The sequence below is a fragment of the Engystomops pustulosus genome, chromosome 10 (assembly GCF_040894005.1).
Source record: "Engystomops pustulosus chromosome 10, aEngPut4.maternal, whole genome shotgun sequence".
Lineage (NCBI taxonomy): Eukaryota > Metazoa > Chordata > Amphibia > Anura > Leptodactylidae > Engystomops > Engystomops pustulosus.
Genome location: NC_092420.1, coordinates 24,156,565 through 24,177,512, shown reverse-complemented (window position 1 = coordinate 24,177,512; position 20,948 = coordinate 24,156,565). Strand labels below are relative to the sequence as shown.

The following is a 20,948-nucleotide window of genomic DNA, read 5'->3' as shown; positions in this document are numbered from 1 at the left end:
GACCAGGGATATAACAAGTCGTGCACCTGTGTGACATCACATGACCAGGGATATAACAAGTCGTGCACCTGTGTGACATCACATGACCAGGGATATAACAAGTCGTGCACCTGTGTGACATCACTTGACCAGGGATATAACGAGCCGTGCACCGGTGTGACATCACATGACCAGGGATATAACAAGTCGTGCACCTGTGTGACATCACATGACCAGGGATATAACAAGTCGTGCACCTGTGTGACATCACATGACCAGGGATATAACAAGTCGTGCACCTGTGTGACATCACTTGACCAGGGATATAACGAGCCGTGCACCGGTGTGACATCACATGACCAGGGATATAACAAGTCGTGCACCTGTGTGACATCACATGACCAGGTATATAACGAGTCGTGCACCTGTGTGACATCACATGACAAGGGATATAACAAGTCGTGCCCCTGTGTGACATCACATGACTAGGGATATAACAAGCCGTGCACCTATGTGACATCACATGACCAGGGATATAACGAGTCGTGCACCTATGTGACATCACATGACCAGGGATATAACAAGTCGTGCCCCTGTGTGACATCACATGACCAGGGATATAACAAGTCGTGCCCCTGTGTGACATCACATGACCAGGGATATAACAAGTCGTGCACCTGTGTGACATCACATGACCAGGGATATAACAAGTCGTGCACCTGTGTGACATCACATGACCAGGGATATAACAAGTCGTGCACCTGTGTGACATCACATGACTAGCAATCAGTAATTTTCAAAACGAAGTAAACAATGAAACTTCCTGTGGAATGACAGCAAGCAGAGACCTAGGAAACGGGAAAGAACTAATATAGAAAGTATATTGGAAAATTGTATGACTTTTCATTATGTAAACAATATCAATTATATACTGAAAGTGGACAACTCCTTTAACCTCTCGTGCACAATATGGTCTCCTATTGAGCGCTTACAATATATAACATCCAAGACTGGGATCGCGCTCTGTTCTTTTTTTTTTTACCTCTGTTCTAACAAAGTCTCTCTACAAGTGCATTTTATTTTTTCCAGATGAATGATGCTATGGGATTTGAATTACCTTGGGTGTATTTTGTCAGTCTCGTCATCTTTGGGTCATTTTTCGTGCTAAATCTTGTTCTTGGTGTGTTAAGCGGGTAAGCACTCGTCTTTCCTTTCACCAAAGCAGAGACCATCGCTCAGCCACCACCAACATATAGGTTCCAAATTATACGGGAAAGAACTTGTCATAAAGATTTAACTCATTATAGAACATTGCTGATTCTGGGAAGGTAAGTATTAAGGACACTTGCTCCATTTTACTTTAAGCCCAAAGATGAAAATGTTGGGTGGTGGTTGAAGGTTGGTGTCTGCTGGACAGTACATTATCAGACTTTAACCAACTCCCTTGCATTCTTACAGGTGAATGATGCCATAGGATGTGAGTGGCCATGGGTCTATTTTGTTAGTCTTATTATCCTTGGCTCATTTTTCGTTCTTAACCTGGTTCTTGGTGTACTCAGTGGGTAAGCAGTTGGACGATCTCTGCCTATTCTACCGCTGTGTGCTGGGTGGCCGGCTCTCTGGAGAAGGGAAATATTCACCGGTGTTATTTGCATGGCTGGCCTTTTGGTATACACTCTTTGTCTGGAAAATGAAAACTGCTACAGGTATCCACTTAAAGGAACACAAAACACAGAAAATGCATAAAATATTTTTTACTTTTACATTTTATTTCTCCTCATCTTCCACCTTGGCCCTATTTTATCTTAAATTACTGGTTTTTTTCGGACCTCTTACTATAAGATGCACCCCAGATTTAGTCATCCAAAAAAGGAAATATATATTTGACACCAATTAAAAATTCCCTGTTGGTCACTCACAAGCTCAGCACACACAGCTCTGCTTCATCCATTCACTCCATTCACTAACACAGCTCCTCTACAACAATTTACTCACACACAGCTCAGCTCCATCCAATTACACACACAGCCCTCCTGTTACATTCACTTACTCAGGTCAGCTACATGGATTTACTCACATGGACACACTCGGCATCGCTACATACTTTCACTCTCACACATACAGCTCTTCTTCATACCCACTCCCAGGATAAAACGTCTTCTCTGCCTTCTTCTCTAGTCCCATCCCCTTGCAGCACGAAAGGACCTTGCAGTGATGCAGAAACCATCTGTCATCTTCTTCTGATATCACTCTAGGTCCTGCAGTAATATTCATGTTAGTGATGGGAAGTCCGGTTCTTCTCAGTGAGCTGGATCATTAGGCTCTGCTCACTAAAAGAGCCGCTCTTCTTGCTCCTGAATGGCTCCCTATCAAATGTATAATACCGAGCCTCAGACCAGTCAATCACCCCTCTCCACACCACTTTTAACCCGATTTTACTAGGTTAAAGGGGGCATGGTTACCCATTAGGGGTAGGGTTAAATGAGCCGCCTCCCATCGTTCAGGCGATATAGCCAATTCTTAGTTCTGGCTCATTTGTGAACAGCAAATCAGTAATTCAAGTTGGGAAAAGAGAACACTGAAGAGGTCCTGCTCTCTTGGAGATCGTATGGTGTGCTTTGTCAGTGCTTCATTCCATTTCTAGGACGACGGTCAGGGGGGTCTGGATCCTCTTGACTTTAAAACGCAAAAACTTTTTTTCTTGCTAAAAAGTGCACCTTATAGACGATAAATACGGTACATCTTCAGTAATCTTTAATAGGCCCCAAAGCTTAACCATGTCCCCCTCCTGCTCAAGGGTGGGTGACAGATTGCAAGACAACTGGCTAGGGAAACATACAGTTTAGCCCCGCCCATTTACTAAACCAAGCCCCCTTCTAGATTAACCCAACCCCTTGTGTAAAACTGTTTCCAGAGCATGCAGACTATATTGTAGTCTGACAACCTCAGTCTGTATTATTCATGAACTATATCAGTCATTTCTAGGTTAAGTGTTCCTTTAAGAAGCCAAATCAGTCATTAAGGAGCGCGATACCTGCCTCGGGCCATACTATTACTTACACGCACGGTTGGACATCCCATGAGTTGTCCAGCCGGTGACTAAGGTACCAGATGTCTCATAAACTCGTATAGCGCCAGTTTTATTAGTACCGCTCCACAGCATCTGCTGACCTATGCAATGATCCTAAAGACCTGTACGCACTACATGGTTCCAAACAAAGATCTTCTGCCAGGGGTCACAATTGACAGCATGTTTTTTTTTCTCCTGGAGTGACTTCTCTATGTGTCTATTAATATCACACTCTCTAATCTATGTTCAATGTCTGATTTCTGGGAAAACTCCCCCTGTCCAGCTGGCCACTTACTCTATCCTGTGTGTGTGCTGTCCAGAGCACAGTGCATGTCATGTTTATTGCTTACTGCTGCGCTATTGTGCTGAATATCTCTACTTTAGTCACTGTGGTGGTGAGTACACAGAACGCGTTAGTCGTCATTTCACAATGTTAGTAAATGTCACCATGGGGGGGGGGGATTATAATAATTGTACAGGACGTGGTATCAAAAGTGCAACCTCTTCATCAAGTATCTATATTAGTGTCACTCATTGACACACAAAGGTATATACAGTAAAATGCACATCTAAGCTCTCTTGGGTGTAATCTGTTTATAGCAGAGATCTTTGACTACACCTAAAAAGTTTTATGCCTTTTGCTCCTCAAAACTAATTGGCCCGGGGGTTCAAATTGTAGTAAATAATAAGTATTTATAGAAAGGGACGTCAGGACCTCCCACCAAATTGGAGAGGAAATTCTCCAATTACATGAATGAAAATGTTTAAGAATTAAAGGATAAAAATGTTGATAATATAGCCATAGAAGAGGTCTGTTATTTTGGATGGTTAAAGGGAAGATTTCGGGGCTGTACGGCCAGATATCGGTCCCCATTAACACCTATGGTGCCAGGTCACGGTGCAGTGAGCACACATTGGGGCAGATTTACTTACCCGGTCCATTCGCGATCCAACGGCGCGTTCTCTGCACTGGATTCGGGTCCGGCCGGGATTCATTAAGGTAGTTCCTCCGACGTCCACCAGGTGGCGCTGCTGCGCTGAAAAGCATCGGAACGCGCTGGAGTTCGCCGAGCCGGGCTGAGTGATTTTTGAGGGTTTTTTTTTTTATATGCAGCGGTTTTTCCAAATCCGCCGGGTTTTCGTTCGGCCATGCCCCCCCGATTTCCGTCGCGTGCATGCCAGCGCCGATGCGCCACAATCCGATTGCGTGCGCCAAAATCCCAGGGCAATTCAGGGGAAATCGTCGCAAATTGGAAATATTCGGGTAACACGTCGGGAAAACGCGAACCGGGCCCTTAGTAAATGACCCTCATTGTCACCATGTATGGCGAAATATTAAAACATGTCCAATATCTCACTGTGTTACGGCGCTGGCCCTGCGCTCCTCTATGAAAGGGGAGGGGTGAGCAGCGCTCATCTCTACTCCTCTCCTAAGCTCTGACGTGCGCATGCAGGGCACCAAAAGGTGCCAATAAGAGGACCTCCAGGCAGCAGTAAATTAGCAAAGTTTATTTAGAAAAAGGAATGACTCATTTCGAGGGTCAACTGCCCTCTTCATCAGAACCTGAACAATGGTTGATGTTTCTCAGTGTCCACATAATGGATTGTTGGAGTCTAACACTTAGCTGCTATACAGGTCATAGTATGTAATGGTCAGATCAGGATACTGCACATCAGCTCCTATACATTTGAATGGAAGCTAAGCTGCAGTGGCTCGGCTAAGCCACTGCACAGAGAATGGAGCTATCTCAACAAGTGATCTGTGAGGGTGTTGGGTGATTGACCCTCACAAACCTGCTATTGATAGCCTATATTAAACATAGATTATCAATAATTTTATGTATAGCTTTAAATTTTAAGTAAATGGAAATTTGAAGTTACAGTTTACTGAAAATACACATAAAATTAAAAGTCTTATTGACATCCATTGAATGACAGTATTAGTGTTGCACGTAGGATGGTCATCGTGTCGCAGTAGGACTTGGCTCCAGAATAATCTTGAATGTGCCTGTGCTCTTAATTGATGGATAAGGAGTCCCCTCAGGACCTCCATGTGGTATAATATGGCTAATTTTAGCCCTCAAGGGCAGAGACGGGCTGTGCAGGGAAGTAATTAGCCGCTTTTATCTGTTGTTGTGCTGGTAACACAAGGAAAGAGATTACACGAAACCCAGAAAATGTTCTTCATGAATTGAAAAATTTTGGCCCTGTGATCACAACGTTAATGTCAAGGCCTGGGACATGGACGCCGTGTATCTTCTGTGTCAGATGGGATGACTCGCACTGCCGGGAAAACTAAACAGGAAACGTGAATCTACATCCATGGATTTTATCAGATATTATATTTATCAAGCCAATAAAAAATGCTCAATAGATCCGGCACCCAGCACCCCTACAGATCATCTGTTCTCAGCAGCTAATACAGAGAGAATGGGACAGAAAGCAGACAGCTCTTTTCCCTGCGTAGTGGTAAGATAAGGTTACTGCAATGACTTGATTCAGCCACTACTAAGAGAATGGCGCTGTCTGTTTCCTGTTCCATTATCTGAGGACAGTGGGTCCATGGGGTTGAAGGGTGTTGGTTCTCCACCAATCTGATATCGAGGACCATAGTTTATCATAGTATAATATGTACTAACCCGGAATACCCATTTAAAAGGGTTTTGCAAGAATTCTAGAAAATCTCATGGGGGCCCAGGTGGCTAAAAAATTACTTAAAAAACAAAGTGTGCTTACCTTGCTTTGATTCCCACATTGTGCCATTACTTCTGGCTTCGGGCTCTGGTGCCAGGTGGTACATACAGGTGGTCCCCTACTTGAGAACACCTGACTTACAGACGACCCTTAGTTACAAACGGACCTCTGGATTTTGGTAATTTGCTGTACTTTAGCCTTAGGCTACAATAAACAGCTATAACAGTTATCACAGGTGTCTGTTATTAACATTTATTGTTAATCCTCGTTCTTATGACAACCCAACATTTTTAAATCCAATAGTCATAAAGACCAAAAGAAAATTTGCCTGGGGCTACAATAGTAAACTGTACAGTTCCGACTTACATACAAATTCAACTTAAGAACAAACCTACAGAACCTATCTTGTCCGTAACCTGGGGACTGCCTGTACTTCTTACCACAAGGTATCACTTGTTACATCAGAGGAAGGGAAGTACCCAGTATGAACTTGGAGGTTAAGTGTACAAAGTTAAAGTTACAGTTGGAGTTGGAGTTTTTTTGCCCCCAATGCCCCCAAGGTTTTTCCATGACTCATGGAAAACCCCTTAATTCTAATCTGTGGAGTTACTGGGTGTTAAACCCTTACAATTTGATATTGGTGACATATCCCTAGGAGAGGTGATCAATATTTTAGCCCACAAAATCCCTTTAAATGTCATTAAACAGAAACTTGTCACCACATTTAATCCCATTTAATAATACCAGCCCCCTCATGTAGGTTATGAAACATTGTTTCTAGAATTCTCACATTTGAGATCTCATCTGTTTATGTATACAAAAATCTCCTCCAAAGTCATTTGAAAGAGTCATATTTCCCTGAGATGAGTCATGTTTAGAGGCTGTAGTGGGAGTATAATTTCTAATTTCTTATAATCTTCTTCAGTTCTTTAGTACCTAGAAACATGGTTTGGCCTCATATTTCAGATCACATGAAGCCTTAGATTCTCACTTTTATAATACACTAACGCCTCCAAAGCACATCAGCCTCATTTGCATATATCTCAAGTAAACTTTTGGAATGGAAGGAACAGGTGAAAAATAAAAAAAACAGGTATAGGTGACATTTGTGGACATTGCCCTACACAACATAGCAATTAGTTTGGGTGGGGAAATCGTTGTGACGGATTCCCTTCAAGAAACAGTGTATTAAGATAAAATATCTTGTATAAATTGTTGCTATGGCAACAGGAATAAAAAGAATTGTACTGTTTCAGGCTTAAATTATATATCTTGTCGCATTAAATTTACATCGCTGTTCGGCAGCCATGGGCCCTGGTCCTTGGAGGAGTGGGTTATCTTGAATGCGTATAAAAATATCCCATACGTTAAATTACTGTAATCTAGAAATTAAGTGGTGGGATGTGTCAATGGCTGGAAAATTACGCAGAGAAATGCCGGTTTCGCTGCATTTATAGAAAATTTCCAGCAGCTGAGGGCATATATTTCATTTCAGTGTTTAATAAACTGGTCGGCGGGATTACTGGGTCTTTGTGAAAAAGCCTCAAATTATTTGCAGTTTTGCAGGATTATTGTCTCCTCAGGAATTACATAGAGAAATGCCATTAGAGGAGAGAGATTCATTCATATTTTCTCTGTAGTGAGAAAATACATAGAGGGGAAAGACAGATAAATCTAGAGAGCAATGGTCTGGATTTCCCGCTAAACTGATAGTTTACATAGAGAGAGAGGAGGGAGGTGGTAGTATCTGTGCCTACAAAGAATGCAGTACTAACTGTGCCTGAATACCTGACCTTACTAAAGAGAATCCGGAACTTATACTATGTCATTTTAGTCTTAATTTATTAACTTGACATAAACATAGTACTATCTGTGAGTACATTGTTTACAGAAAGACAGCACTATCTGTAGGCCCAGTCATGTACTGTGCCTACCTGGCAGGGTGACCACCACATAACATTAGGCACAGTCTGATATATGAGATCCTTACTGATCTCATATATCATGGACTGTCTGCTAGATGTCAAATGTATGGCAACAAAGTATTATCTGTGCATACATAATTCACCAGGAGAAACAGGGAGAAAGTACTGTCTGTGCCTACATAACCCACAGGAAAGCAGATCCAGCATTTGGCAAAACTTTACACTGTGCGCCTTAGCAAGGTGGCCGCCACATAACACTATGCGCAGAGGTGGAAGAGTCCTTACAGAGAAGACACAAAGTATCATCTGTGCATGCATTGTTTAACAGGAGAAAGAAGGTGAAGGTACTGTCTGTGCTTATATGATTTAAAGGACGACAGTATTACCTGTAGGCAAACTAATGTGGTGCTCCCCTTAACAAGGTGACCAGTACATAACATTCGGCTCAGAGATGTCCTTGCTATCCTGTGGATTGTTGCTATTCATTTGACACCCAGAAGACATATACTATCTGTGCATACACTATTCACTACAAGAAACAGGGAGACAGTACTGTCTGTGCCTACATAACTATCAGGAAAACGGATCCAGCATTTGGCAAAACTTTACACTGTGCGCCCTAGCAAGGTGGCCACCACATAACACTATGCACCGAGATGGAAGAGTCCTTATAGAGAAGACACATAGTATTATCTGTACATGCATTGTTTAACAGGAGAAACAGGGAGACAGTACTGCCTGTGCCTTCAAGATTTACTGGAAGACTGCACAATCATTAGGCAACATTTTACGATATAGCCCTCAGCAAGATAGCCGAAGAGAAGGAGTTGTCCATACTATCCCATGGACTATGGATTCGGCACATAGCTGTTCTATTGAATGTAATTGGGTTCTTGTTAGAGAGAGTAGACTGTTATTTAGAGAAAAATATGCTGCTTTTTTTATTCCTAGTTTATATGTTACTTCTTGGCAATTTTTAACCGTAATTTTTAAGGATTGTTAAGGAGCTGGTGACTGTGTTATACACATTGTATGTTATATGTTCTCTTTATTGTGACACTTATGTCCGGTATATTCAACGTGAGCATCTTGATTATCAGATATTATATGTCCGCTATGTTACACTATGTGAAATAACAGCAGATGTAAGTGCTTTGCATGTCAATTTGTGCTTTACGCCTAAATAAAGTCTTATCCTGTCCCTGCAGAACATTTAATGGGGCTGTGTCTAGATTTCAACAATTCATTTTTTTTTTCGTTCTGTCTTTGGCTCCTCGCAGTGAGTTTTCTAAAGAAAGAGAAAAAGCAAAAGCCAGAGGTGACTTTCAAAAGTTACGTGAAAAGCAGCAGCTCGAGGAGGATCTCAAGGGTTACCTGGACTGGATTACCCAAGCTGAAGATATCGACCCCGAGAACGATGAGGATGGGGATGAGGAGGGCAAGCGCAACAGTACGTACCAAAAAGTCTGTAATGATAAATCCTTAAAGGGATTAAACCTGTCCATACTATTTGGGACACTAAGCTGCCCACGGGTCCTTATAGAGCAGTGGTTTAGTGTCACAAGTAACCTAACGCAACTAATGCTTTTCCCAATGAAGCCATAGTAGACCAGAAGCACCGGGAATGAATCTTGTAAGACACATTCGACTCATCTGTAGATTATTCCTGTATAAAGGTCCATTTTTTTTTAATGAAAGGGGTTTTCTACAAGTGTCAAAAGAAGAAAAACTGCTTTAGGTCCTCATTTCCGAATTGCTCCAGTACTTGTGACAGTAAAACCAGGGACATGCTTCTGCCAATCACTTGTGACATAAGAGGATGTGACGTTCTAGGAGGTCACCGATTGGTTGAAACAGGTCCCTTGACTCCCCAACTCTTCCGGAAGAACATACCAGAGTGACCTGAAAATAGAGCAGATAAAGTGGATTTTTTGGCACCATCCCCTGTTGGATTTTCCAGAATTCACAGGAACTTCTTTAATATAGAACTATTTGGGAATAGCATTGACAGGTTCCATTTAAGCAGCACACAGTAGTACAAATACAAAGTATTCTAATACATGTTTTACACATAAGTATTGAATCTTTCTACATTTCCTTCTACCTCTGGCACTGATCTCTCTTCAATTCACTGATAATATTCATACACATTGTTAAGACTATAAGACGCACAAAGGATTTAGATTTTTTCAGAAATCAAAGGTGCGCCTTATATATGAACCGTACTTACAGACAACAGCTGCCTTGTACTGTGCACCGGTCTGCCACTTGCTGGTCATTCATCCTTATAATCAGGTGCGCCTTATAATTCGGTGTGCCTTATAGTCTGAAAAATACAGTACTAAAATAATTTTTGTCAATGAGAGCTTATACCATATATATAGCTATATATGACTATAATTTAGTATTTTACTCTTGCAAAAAATGCAGCAATTGTTAAAAGAGTAAATACATTTATCTGGGTCCAAGTTATCAAGTTATGGTTGCTGTTCATTGAAATCTGTGGAGTAGGAGAGGAAGCAGCTATATGGACTGATCTTGGGGTCTCATGGAGTGATTGAGTTTACCTGTTTAGATACTGAGGTTTCTGTGGACTGAAGCATCTAAGTGCTGTAAGTTTACAGTATTTTCACAAAACTAGCAGAGGTGCTCTTGGAGATATCAGTGGCCCACCCAGTGGCAAGAGGAACCAGGGAGAAGTGGGGTACTAGCCTGTGCCCTTTCACCAAGCTTTAAACTATATAGGCATCCACAGGGCACAATACAGTCTAGTTATATGGCATATTGGGAGTGTTACCTCTACTATGCTATTCGTAAAGGAGCTGTGCATTATAGGGTCCCCCCCCCAGAGATAACTTTGCTTGGGGCCCTTAAAAAGCCAAATATTCCCCTTTATTTACATACGGTAACGGTACAGTATAATAAAATGTTGCATCTCACATAACAAAAAAAGATCCAAAACAAATGTATTTAGAAGTAATTGTGATTCCAAGGCTCGGAACAGCTTTCTTAGTCCTTGTCTTGTAATGTTTTTGAGGATATGCCAAGAAGGGCAGACACTAGAGCCAAGACGCGGTTGCGGGCTGTGCCTATTGATGCACTAAATCAGAGCCGGCTGTTTCACTCGGCTTGTAAATATTTATGACGCTGTTCGCTACAGACGTCGCAATGAAAAAGTGCAGTGAAAAGGTTGAGTTGGTACACAAGAGAAAATTTTGACAAGTGAGCGGTAATTTGCAGCGAGCACAATGTGCCTGTGGGATAGCCACACGCGCAATTCATTGTAAAGTCGTCACTGAGGCTGATCTAATGCATAACCCGGCAGGAGACAGACATTCGCTGAGACAGCCCCTGATTTATGCCAAAGCCACGCTGCGAACTCAGACACCTCTGCAGAGACGACAGCTTTCCTTATGTAACAGCCGCCGCCACCGGATAATTGATCACAGCTCATATGTGACTTCACGACAGTGACCACGATTTGTAGTTGGGCAGGGATTCGGTCACTCGGCCAGCAGGGACTTTACTGGCACCGAGACTTAACACATGTTCAACCAAGTCTATTACTATTTGCTACTATTTCACTCTATTCCGTGTAGAATGTTTGGCCCCATAGAGTTGTTTAATTGGCAGCAACCAATCTCCTGTTTATTTATAATTTTTAGGCCTTAATGATCTTAATTGGCTCTTAATGATATATTCTACTCAAGCTGCAGGAGGAGGATGAGGCAGGGGGCGGGGCTCGGGCTGATCGCATGCGTTTGATAACCCGATCGCATGCGTTTCTCTGGACTGGTACAATGGGCAACGGAGCAGGTGAGGATTAGAAGCGTCACGCCCTTCCCAATCCACACCTTTAGGCTGGCGGCACACGTGGCGCTTTGAACCCGTTTTTGGTCCGTTTTTAAGCAGTCCGTTAAATAATGCATGCATTAAAAAATTCATGCGTTTTTGAAAAACGCATGCGTTTTTTGACCGGTTTTACCAATTAAGTTAATTAAAACGGGTCAAAAACTGAAGCGTTTTCCAAAAAACTGATGAGTTTTCAAAAAATGCATGCGTTTTTTAACAGACTGCTTAAAGACCGCCCAAATCCACACCTTTAGGCCGGTGGCACACGTGGCGTTTTAAACCCTTTTTTGGGCCGTTTTTAAGCAGTCCGTTAAAAAACGCATGCGGTTTTTGAATAAGCATCAATTTATGACCCGTTTTAATTAAGATAACTGGTAAAACCTTTCAAAAACTGATGCGTTTTCAAAAAACGCATGCATTTTTTTAACGGACTGCTTAAAAACATCCCAAAAACGGGTTAAAAAAGCCACATGTGCCGCCGGCCTAAGCATCTTGATGTATCCGCCATGGCTGACCCCTTACCATATGCCGTGTGCAAAGAGCGCCCCCAATGACCTCATCCTGACTATGTGTGTGTACCCAGAGGCTGGTGCCGCACGTAGCGCTTTGTCTGCGCTTGTAAACGCAGACAAAGTCGCGCCCACCGGGGCGGTCCTTGGCTCTATCGCATCGGCGTTTCTATGGAAACGCCTGCGATCGGGAACGAGCCGACAGTGTTTTGCGTTAATTTAACGCAAAACACCAGCGGCTCGTTCCCGATCGCAGGTGTTTCCATAGAAACGCCGATGCGTTCGGGCCGAGGACCGCCCCGGTGGGCGCGACTTTGTCTGCGTTTGCAAGCGCAGACAAAGTGCTATGTGTGGCACCAGCCAGAGGCTGCATTCACAGGTTCCATTTACATTGTGTTTCGAAATGCAATTCAAAGGCGTGGGGAGCAGCTTGGCCTGATAACATTATGTTAACATTGTTATTTACGTAAACACAAATGGGAGGCATTTACCCTGCAGTTTTATGGCAGTATCATCAGATTTCCACGCCGCTCGTGTGGAGGTTTGGGGAGTGGGGCAGGCAGGGTGCGAATGTCCCTTCCCACCAAATTTACTACAGTCTTCTGCGGAAAACTGAACATCTTGACAGGTTTGACCTGGTCTCAACTCGTCAAACCTAGCAGAGATTCATTCAGGTGGTGTTGGAACACGCTTTTGCAGTATGCCATAGCCCGACGGCACAAGTGGCGTTTTGAACCTGTTTTTGGGCTGTTTTTAAGCAGTCCGTTAAAAAACGCATGCATTTTTTTAAAACGCATCCGTTTTTGACCCATTTTAATTAAGATAATTGCTAAAACCGGTCAAAAACGGATGCGTTTCCAAAAACCGCATGCGTTTTTATAGGACTGTTTAACCCCTTAAGGACGCAGCCATTTTGTAGCTTAAGGCTCAGCCCGATTTTTTGGATTCTGACTTGCGTGACTTTATATGGTTATAACTTTTGAACACTGTTACTTATCAAAACGATTCTGAGATAGTTTTTTCCCCACATGTTGGACTTCATTTTAGTGGTAAATTTTGGCAGATAAGTTTTGCGTTTATTTACCAAAAAAAAGAAAATATGATAAATTTTTTGAAAAATTTGCCATTTTCGAAATTCTAAATCACCGCGTTTTCAGGCAGATCGATTTACCACCTAAATAACTTGCTGAATAACATTTCCCATTTGTCTACTTTACATTTTCATAATTTTTGAAATGTCTGGATAATTTATTTTGACGTCACGCGGCTTACAAATAGAATATCGCTTTTCCGGATTTTCAGAATTGACTATATTGGGGATAAATACAGTTTTGAATGAAATTTTACATATTTAGCATCAAAACCCCCTATATAATCTACCCATTTTCAAATCTGCACCCCTCAAGCTATCAGAAACAACTTTTACGAAGATTGTTAACCCCTTGAGATCTTCATACCGTAGTAATTGAATCAAAATGGAGGTGAAATTTAGAATGGTCATATTGTTCCCTTATACGTTCATTTAGCACTAAAATTTACACATTTCCAAAATATAAAAAGAGAAAACCCACCATACAATTTGTTCTGCAATTTCTCCCGAGTACAAAGACCCCCCACATGTGGCTATGACTTGTTTTATGGGGGCACAGCGAGGTGCAGAAGGGAAGGAGGGCGCTGCAGCTGCCAGGATTTTAGTTTCCTCATTGGCCCCTTTTGAAGGCTATAAAATTTTCGCTTTTTCGTTATTTGGGCCATGTGACGGCATTTTTTTTGCGGGATGAGATGCTTTTTCCATTGTTACCATTTCGGGGTTGGTATCACCTATTGTTGAAAAAAATTTTTTTTGAGGGCAGGAGTAGAAAAGCATCAATTCTGTACTGGATTTTTAACTCTTTTTTTTTTGGTGTTCACCGTATAGACTAATAATCATGTTATCTTTATTCTATGGGTTAATACGATTACGGGGATACCAGACATGAATATATTTTCTTACGTTTTAAATTTGTCAAACAAAACCCTAATGTGGGGAAAAATCTATCATTTATGTATTGCCGTCTTCCAAGTGGCATAACATTGTTACTTTTTTGGCTACGGAGCTGGTTGATGGCTTGTTTTTTGCGGGACATGTTGTACTTTGCACCAGTATCATGTCGCAGTACATATGGTTTTTTGATCGCATTTTATAGCATTTTTTGTGGGATTGAAAAGGTAAAAATCATAATTTTTGGAGGGTTTATAACAGTTTTTTTTTACGGCGTTTATCGTGGGGGTTCAATAATGATTTACTTTTATTCTACGGGTTGTTACGGACGCGGTGATACTATATATGTGGGGTTTGTGTTATGATTTAGACTTTTTTTTTAGTTATATGTCTCTTTATATGTTTTGGGGGTTTGGGGCATTTTTAGTGATTTATGACTTTATTTTTTTATTGAATAACTTTTTTTTTTTTACTTTTTCACTTTTATACCATGGGACATGAAGAAGCAATCTTCTGATTGCTTCTTCATGATAATATTCTGCAATACTGATGTATTGCAGAGTATTATCAGTGTCAGCCTATACACTTGCATAGGCTGGCACTGTGCCAGTAAGATGACGTCACAGACGCCATCTTACCGGCAATTCTTGCAAGTAACTCTGGGGTCCAGATCGGACCCCAGAGTTGCTATAGCAACGATCGCCCCCCCCCCCCGCCCCCCCAAAACGGTTCGGGGGGGCCGATCGTGGGGGAAAGACCCCCCAGATGCATGTTAGATGCCGCGGTCGCGCTGACCGCGGCATTTAACGGGTTAAGCACCCGCGATCGGAGACAACTCCGATCGCGGGTGTTACACTGGGGTGCCGGCTATTAGTTACAGCCGGCACCCTGTGTTTCCCGATGCCGGTTTGGCTCTGATCCAGAGCCGAGCCGGCATAAGCGCCGTGGCGGATATATCCGCCACTGAGCGCTAAGTCACTGCGCTCTGTGGCGGATATATCCGCCACGGAGCGTGAAGGGGTTAAAAACGGCCCAAAAACGGGTTCAAAACAACACGTGTGCCATCGGCACTTAAAACATCAGTCTAAATAAATCTCCCCCCAATATGAACATATTGTTAATGCAATGATCTCAGGCCAATCCCCCCACACCCAACAGCCTTTGAATTGCATTTCAAAACACAAATGCAAACGCAGAGAACCAGCCCCTTACGCGGTTTTGTCATACAGGCGGTCCCCTACTTAAGGACACTTGACTTACAGACAACCCAAAGTTACAGACAGACCCCTCTGACCTCTGGTGAAGCTCTCTGGATGTTACTATAGTCCCAGACTGCAATGATCAGCTGTAACATGTCTGTAATTAAGCTTTATTGATAATCCTTGGTCCCATTACAGCAAAAAATGTTTAAACTACAATTGTCACTGGGGCCAAAATTTTTTTTATCTGGATCTACAATTATAAAATATACAGTTTCGACTTACATACAAATTCAACTTAAGAACAAACCTCTGGACCCTATCTTGTACGTAACCCGGGGACTGCCTGTATATTATATTAGTATATGTCATATATTACACTACTTTGCCCTTCGAACTGTACATCAGCAGCTGCACATATTCTCCACCCAATCTCATGTTTCCTGGACCCTCGTTGCAGCCATTTGTTATGTGTTTAATAATGGTGGGTTAGTTGGAAATAATGACTGGAGTATTACAGATTGTTGATACGCGGCTGCAGAAAGTTATTTAATGAGCTTATGCTACTGTGGTTTTATCACTGCACATATCTCATTTAATTGACACTGTGTCCTCTGGGATTGTTTGACCTTATACTCTTCCCCACAGGGAAAAAAACAACTTGTCTCGCACATTCAGGAGCTTAACCTCGTCTTTGAAGACATGATTTTAATGTACATTTCACATGCATTGTGTAAAGTGTTGTGGACTATAAAGAGGAGGGCTGTGCCCTGTGTATGGCTTCCTCCCTGGCCCCGGGGGTAGAGATTTGTTTCTTAAAGACGCCCCGTCGTCTCAGATGTCTGTTTTAGTAATTAAAATTCTGCATAACGTTGCTAGGAAATCTGCATTGTGCCTGGGAATGTAGCGGTCGTAGAGAAAATTCTGTATTTGTCTTCATGCAAATCAGTTATTCTGTGCACTCCGCCATAGAAAGAAGAAAATCGGCGCTTGACATGGCTGCACCATTGGTTAATTTGCATAAAAATGAAAATAAAATGTGCAACAAGTGTTGCTTTTCCTCTTCAGACCATATTTAAATATCAATAAGTCCACGTTCACTCCTAGCTTTTTGCAATTCAAAGCCTGCAGGGAGACACGTAGCTCATTTAATTGCATTAGCATTGCATCACCATTTTGTTAACATGTGTTTACATTCCTTTTGCATTGTGTTTATGTAAACACTTGCCAAGCTCCTCCCCACAGCCTTTGAATTATAAGATACAATTCAAACACAACGTGTGAACACGGCCTCACTATTGATCTCTGTGTAACCTTTGGCTGCGGTCACACAGTGCGTTCTTGGCCCGTTCTTGGTGCACGGAAAATGCATGCGTTTGGCTGGTTTGAATCCTGAAGATAAAACCTGCCAAACGTGTGCATTTTCACAGGGTTATAAAACGAATGCGTTTTCAGTGCGTTTAAAACAGACCTAGAACGCTCCTTTAGGCGGTGGTCACAGGTTCAGCAAGTTTTGCGTTTCCTAATGCAATGCTGGCGCACGGGAGGGGGGGGCGGATGTAGGGGAGGCAGGATTTGGTTCAATCGCATTTGCGTTTTCAGTTAAACCTATGCAATCGGTAACCAGCACCCAGTGTCCTGTATTGTTTAAATGCAGGACAGCAGTTCCGATCGCATGCGTTTCCATAGAAGAGCATACGAGATCGGACAAAGTCCCGCACCCCCCCCCTCTCCCCGTGCACTAGCATTGCGTCCGAAAACGCAACACTATCTGAACTTGTGACTGCGCCCAAAGGCTCACACGTAGCGTTTGCACTGCCTTTTGAAACGCAATATACAACAGCTGAGGGCACATTCACATGATGCGTCGCGCGTTGTGTTTTCAACGCATTCCACTGGCTTCAGTCTTGATCACATGCTGAGGTTACATCGCGTTTTCGCAGAGCCAGTGGAAACGCAATATAGCCTCAGCGTGTAATCAAGGCTGACGCCATTGGAATGCGTCAAAAACACAACGCACGACGCGTCCTGAGGAGAGGAGATTTGCCTGATGATATTGCTGTTAACATTTGCACTTACAAAATGCAATGTTAACGTGATCTTAACGCATGTATCAACATTGCCATTCGCATTAGCTTTTCGTAAACGCAATATTACCATGATTTTAATGCCATGTAAACGCCAGCATTAACGTGCAAGTTAACGGCAATGCAATTAGACAAAACTCCTTTCCTTTGCTTTTATATTGCGTTTCAAAATGCAAAGTAAATGCCAGTGTGAACCAGCCTTACTAGTGATCTCCGTGTAGCCTTGTGCCCTACGTGATGCAGTCAGTGGTTGTTAGTGAGAACTGCACAGCACATCTCCATGTTGTCTTACAGCAGCCATTCCTGCAGGTGAGTGGCAGCACAAAACACCCGATTTGGGGGATTTTGTTTTTCTTGCCCTCACGTGGCTCCATCCTTGTTATAACCGCTGCACGGATATGTTTGGCTTTATGTTTCCACTTAACACCTCCCTTTAATTGCTTTGACTCAGTTCATTAATAGCCCATTCATTTGTGTACTATAAACAGCTGCATGAGGCCTCCTGCGTATAACATTCGCAGCGCCATCAGCCGAGATTGTCTCCACTGACTTAATATTCATGTGTCACTTTTATCGCTTGTGCATTAACGCTACCGCCACCTGCTGTCCGAATAACAAACTTGTGTTTCTGCCATAAAGGGGTGACGCTGGAGGATTTACTGGGAGAGAAGAAGAAGGGGTGGTTTAAGTGCTTTAAGCGTAAAAATAAACACGGTAAACATGGGTTTGGGGTTTGCTGTGCGTTGCATGTTTTATCGCTGCAGTGTTGCATGCTGGAAGTGTGCTCTTTGATAAATATGGATTATGGTGGAAATAATAAAACCCCTCATTCTGCACCATTATGCTCCTCGCCGTCACTGCAGAATCTGCTAGAGCCAGTGGCGCTCCATCAGACTAAGCGTGAGTCAGTTCTGCTAAACCGCAAGAAGAGCTTAGCTCTAGCTGACATGTTTGACCCAGTTACTTGTAGCCTAAACATCTTGAATTTTCAAGCCTAAAAAAGTAGCGCTGAATATACTTGTAGGATGTGCTGCATTATTCACTATGAGAAAAACACTGGATCTATGGATCACTGATGGTATCCCAGCAAGATGATGTTTTCACTATACTCATATATAAAGGTTTTATTCATGGCCCCTTCATACAATGCTATCTACTAGTTATACAAATCCATCCCTTTAACTCAACGGCCCAGATGTGCTACAATATTGCTGTACCACCTCACTTTACTCCCAATATCTATATGATATTGGGGATAAAATACAAAGTGATGTCACAGTACAGGGATAATACACACAGTGATGTCACAGTACAGGGATAATACACACAGTGATGTCACAGTACAGGGATAATACACACAGTGATGCCACTGGACAGGGATAATACACACAGTGATGTCACAGTACAGGGATAATACACACAGTGATGTCACAGAACATGGATAATACATACAGTGATGTCACGGTAAAGAGATAATACACACAGTGGTGTCACAGTACAGAGATAATACACACAGTGGTGTCACAGCACCGGGATATTACCATGCTGTAATATTAAAATACAATGAGGAATGTGCACAGTCAGTAGAGGAAGTCACATTTTAGGTATAATGCAGTATATCACAGAATGCAGCCCAGGCCCCTTATTTCTTACTATTGTAACAGATCTGGATTTTATAATCTGCTGTTTGGGCGTGAGATGTATCAGTAGTTCCTGGTGTGTTCCCTACTTTGTAGTTATTCTGTACATAACAGATCATTTCCCCCCTTTGATTTGTATCATGTTCTGGGTATTTTCCCATGATAAATTCTCCTTTTGCAAAAAAAAAAGACTAATGTTCTGTGCTTCTTATTTTCAACCTGGAATAGAAAGTTGATTGTCCATGATAGAATTCTATGGAATCCCTGAGTACCTGACCATCAGAGGGAAGTCATCATACCGCCTGGCGCTGGGTACTAGCGTCTCGTTAGGGCTCATTTACAGACAGTGTCCCTGTGGTACATGTATTCATTTTCGGGAAGCAGGAATACTGAAGATTCCTACACTTGGTTGTGTTTATACTGGCATGGACCATGAATCCAGGCTTGTAAATGAGTCAGCGTTGGCTGCTGGGTCCTCCACATATTGGCATGAAATGCCATCCATCTACATACCTGGCACACCTCCACCCAGCAGCGGCTGCCGTTCTACAGGCTGCGCCAATATGTGTTTGAGTACAACCTAATATCAAAGAGACTAATTTCCCATTTCCGCTTTGCTAATTTTCATTTCAGAGACCACTTCGACCAGATTTGGAAAGACAGGTACAATCGTCATCCCTGCTCTAGTCTGTTAGTTCCCCAAATAGTAGTAGATAGTGCGGCTTATGTTGTCATATAGGACCATGGTTCTACCATTGATCAGATTCAGAAATCTATGAGGGTTGGAAAACAGGGATATTCTTTTTCACTAAAACACCACTACATGTTTACCTTGTTGTGTTGCACTTTGATGAATGGGGTCATACCAAGTCAGTAAGTTATCCAACTGATCATGAGAAAGCAACCCCCAGCAATCTGGAGAACAGGGGTCCTGTTCACACTTACTTGTGAAAGGACAGGTGACCAATGTGGCCTGACATGCCTTAGAATACTATGTGAGTGTTGGAGATACCCAGGCGCTGTGCTCAGCAATTTCCGACACTAGCATACAATTGAATGAACGGCAAGACTACTCACTACCCATTAGAGAGAACTGGATACTTGGTCACAAGATTGCTGGGGGTCCCGTTCTTACTTGAGTTCCAGAACTCCCAAAATCAACTGACATCAACACAAGCAAAGTATACAGAACCAGAAGTAGAAGGCTCCGCACACTGTGCAATGCACATGACAGGTTCCTGCACCTTTTACCATTCACTTGAATTAAAATTTAGCTGCAGTAACCATTCTTGCCCACTAGACATTTAACAGTGCCGTATACTTCTATCTTTGTATACTATGTTTTCTCTCCAGCTGGAACTGCTAATAGCAGCTGATTGTTGGGCTGCTTCATATTGGACTCCAACTAGTCTGATATTAATGACATATCCTAAAGATTCAGTGTGTCAGCAATATAAAAATCACTTGAAGCTTAAGGAAATCTATCATCAAAATAAAGCAATAAAGCCAGAGACAATTACTCATAGATCCAGGTACAGCGACTGTGGTAACCTTCTTATATTTGTTAGCCATGGCCCCTTTTATTCTAATATCAACTTTTAAAATTATGCTAATCAGCCTGAAGGGCTCTTGGGGTGTTGCCAGAGTCCCTCTATGTTGCAGCACGGTGGCTTAGTGGTTAGCATTACAGCCTTCCAGCGCTGGGGTCCTGGGTTCAAGTCCCAGGGTCAACATCTGCAAAGAGTTTGTAGCTTCTCTCCGTGTTTGTGTGGGTTTCCTCCAGGTCCTACGGTTTCCTCCCACACTCCAAAACATACTGGTAGGTTGATCAGATTGTGAGCCCCATTGGGGGCAGGGACTGATTTGGCAAACTCTGTGCAGGTCTGCGTAATCTGTGGACGCTATATAAATAAAGGAATTATTATTATTGTAGCTTCACAGACTATTACATTGCGCCAGAGCACTTCCCATCCCACTGTGTAAGATTACAGCAGGGAGAGCGATGGGTTAAG

At 42.5% G+C, this 20,948-nt stretch overlaps 1 protein-coding gene across 33 annotated transcripts in view; it reads left to right on the top strand.

Annotated features, from left to right (window-relative positions):
* CACNA1D (calcium voltage-gated channel subunit alpha1 D) overlaps positions 1 to 20,948 on the top strand; it is a 260,786-nt gene that overhangs the window by 141,311 nt on the left and 98,527 nt on the right. For 19 of the 33 annotated variants that reach the window (XM_072126691.1, XM_072126690.1, XM_072126684.1 and 16 more), the window contains exons 8-10: positions 1,069 to 1,172; positions 8,949 to 9,118; positions 19,570 to 19,599. In XM_072126691.1, the coding sequence (XP_071982792.1) occupies positions 1,069 to 1,172; positions 8,949 to 9,118; positions 19,570 to 19,599 (304 nt within the window). Of the gene's footprint in view, positions 1 to 1,068; positions 1,173 to 1,437; positions 1,542 to 8,948; positions 9,119 to 19,569; positions 19,600 to 20,948 lie in introns of all 33 variants that reach the window. The other 14 variants (XM_072126701.1, XM_072126700.1, XM_072126704.1 and 11 more) reach the window with 3 other exon arrangements.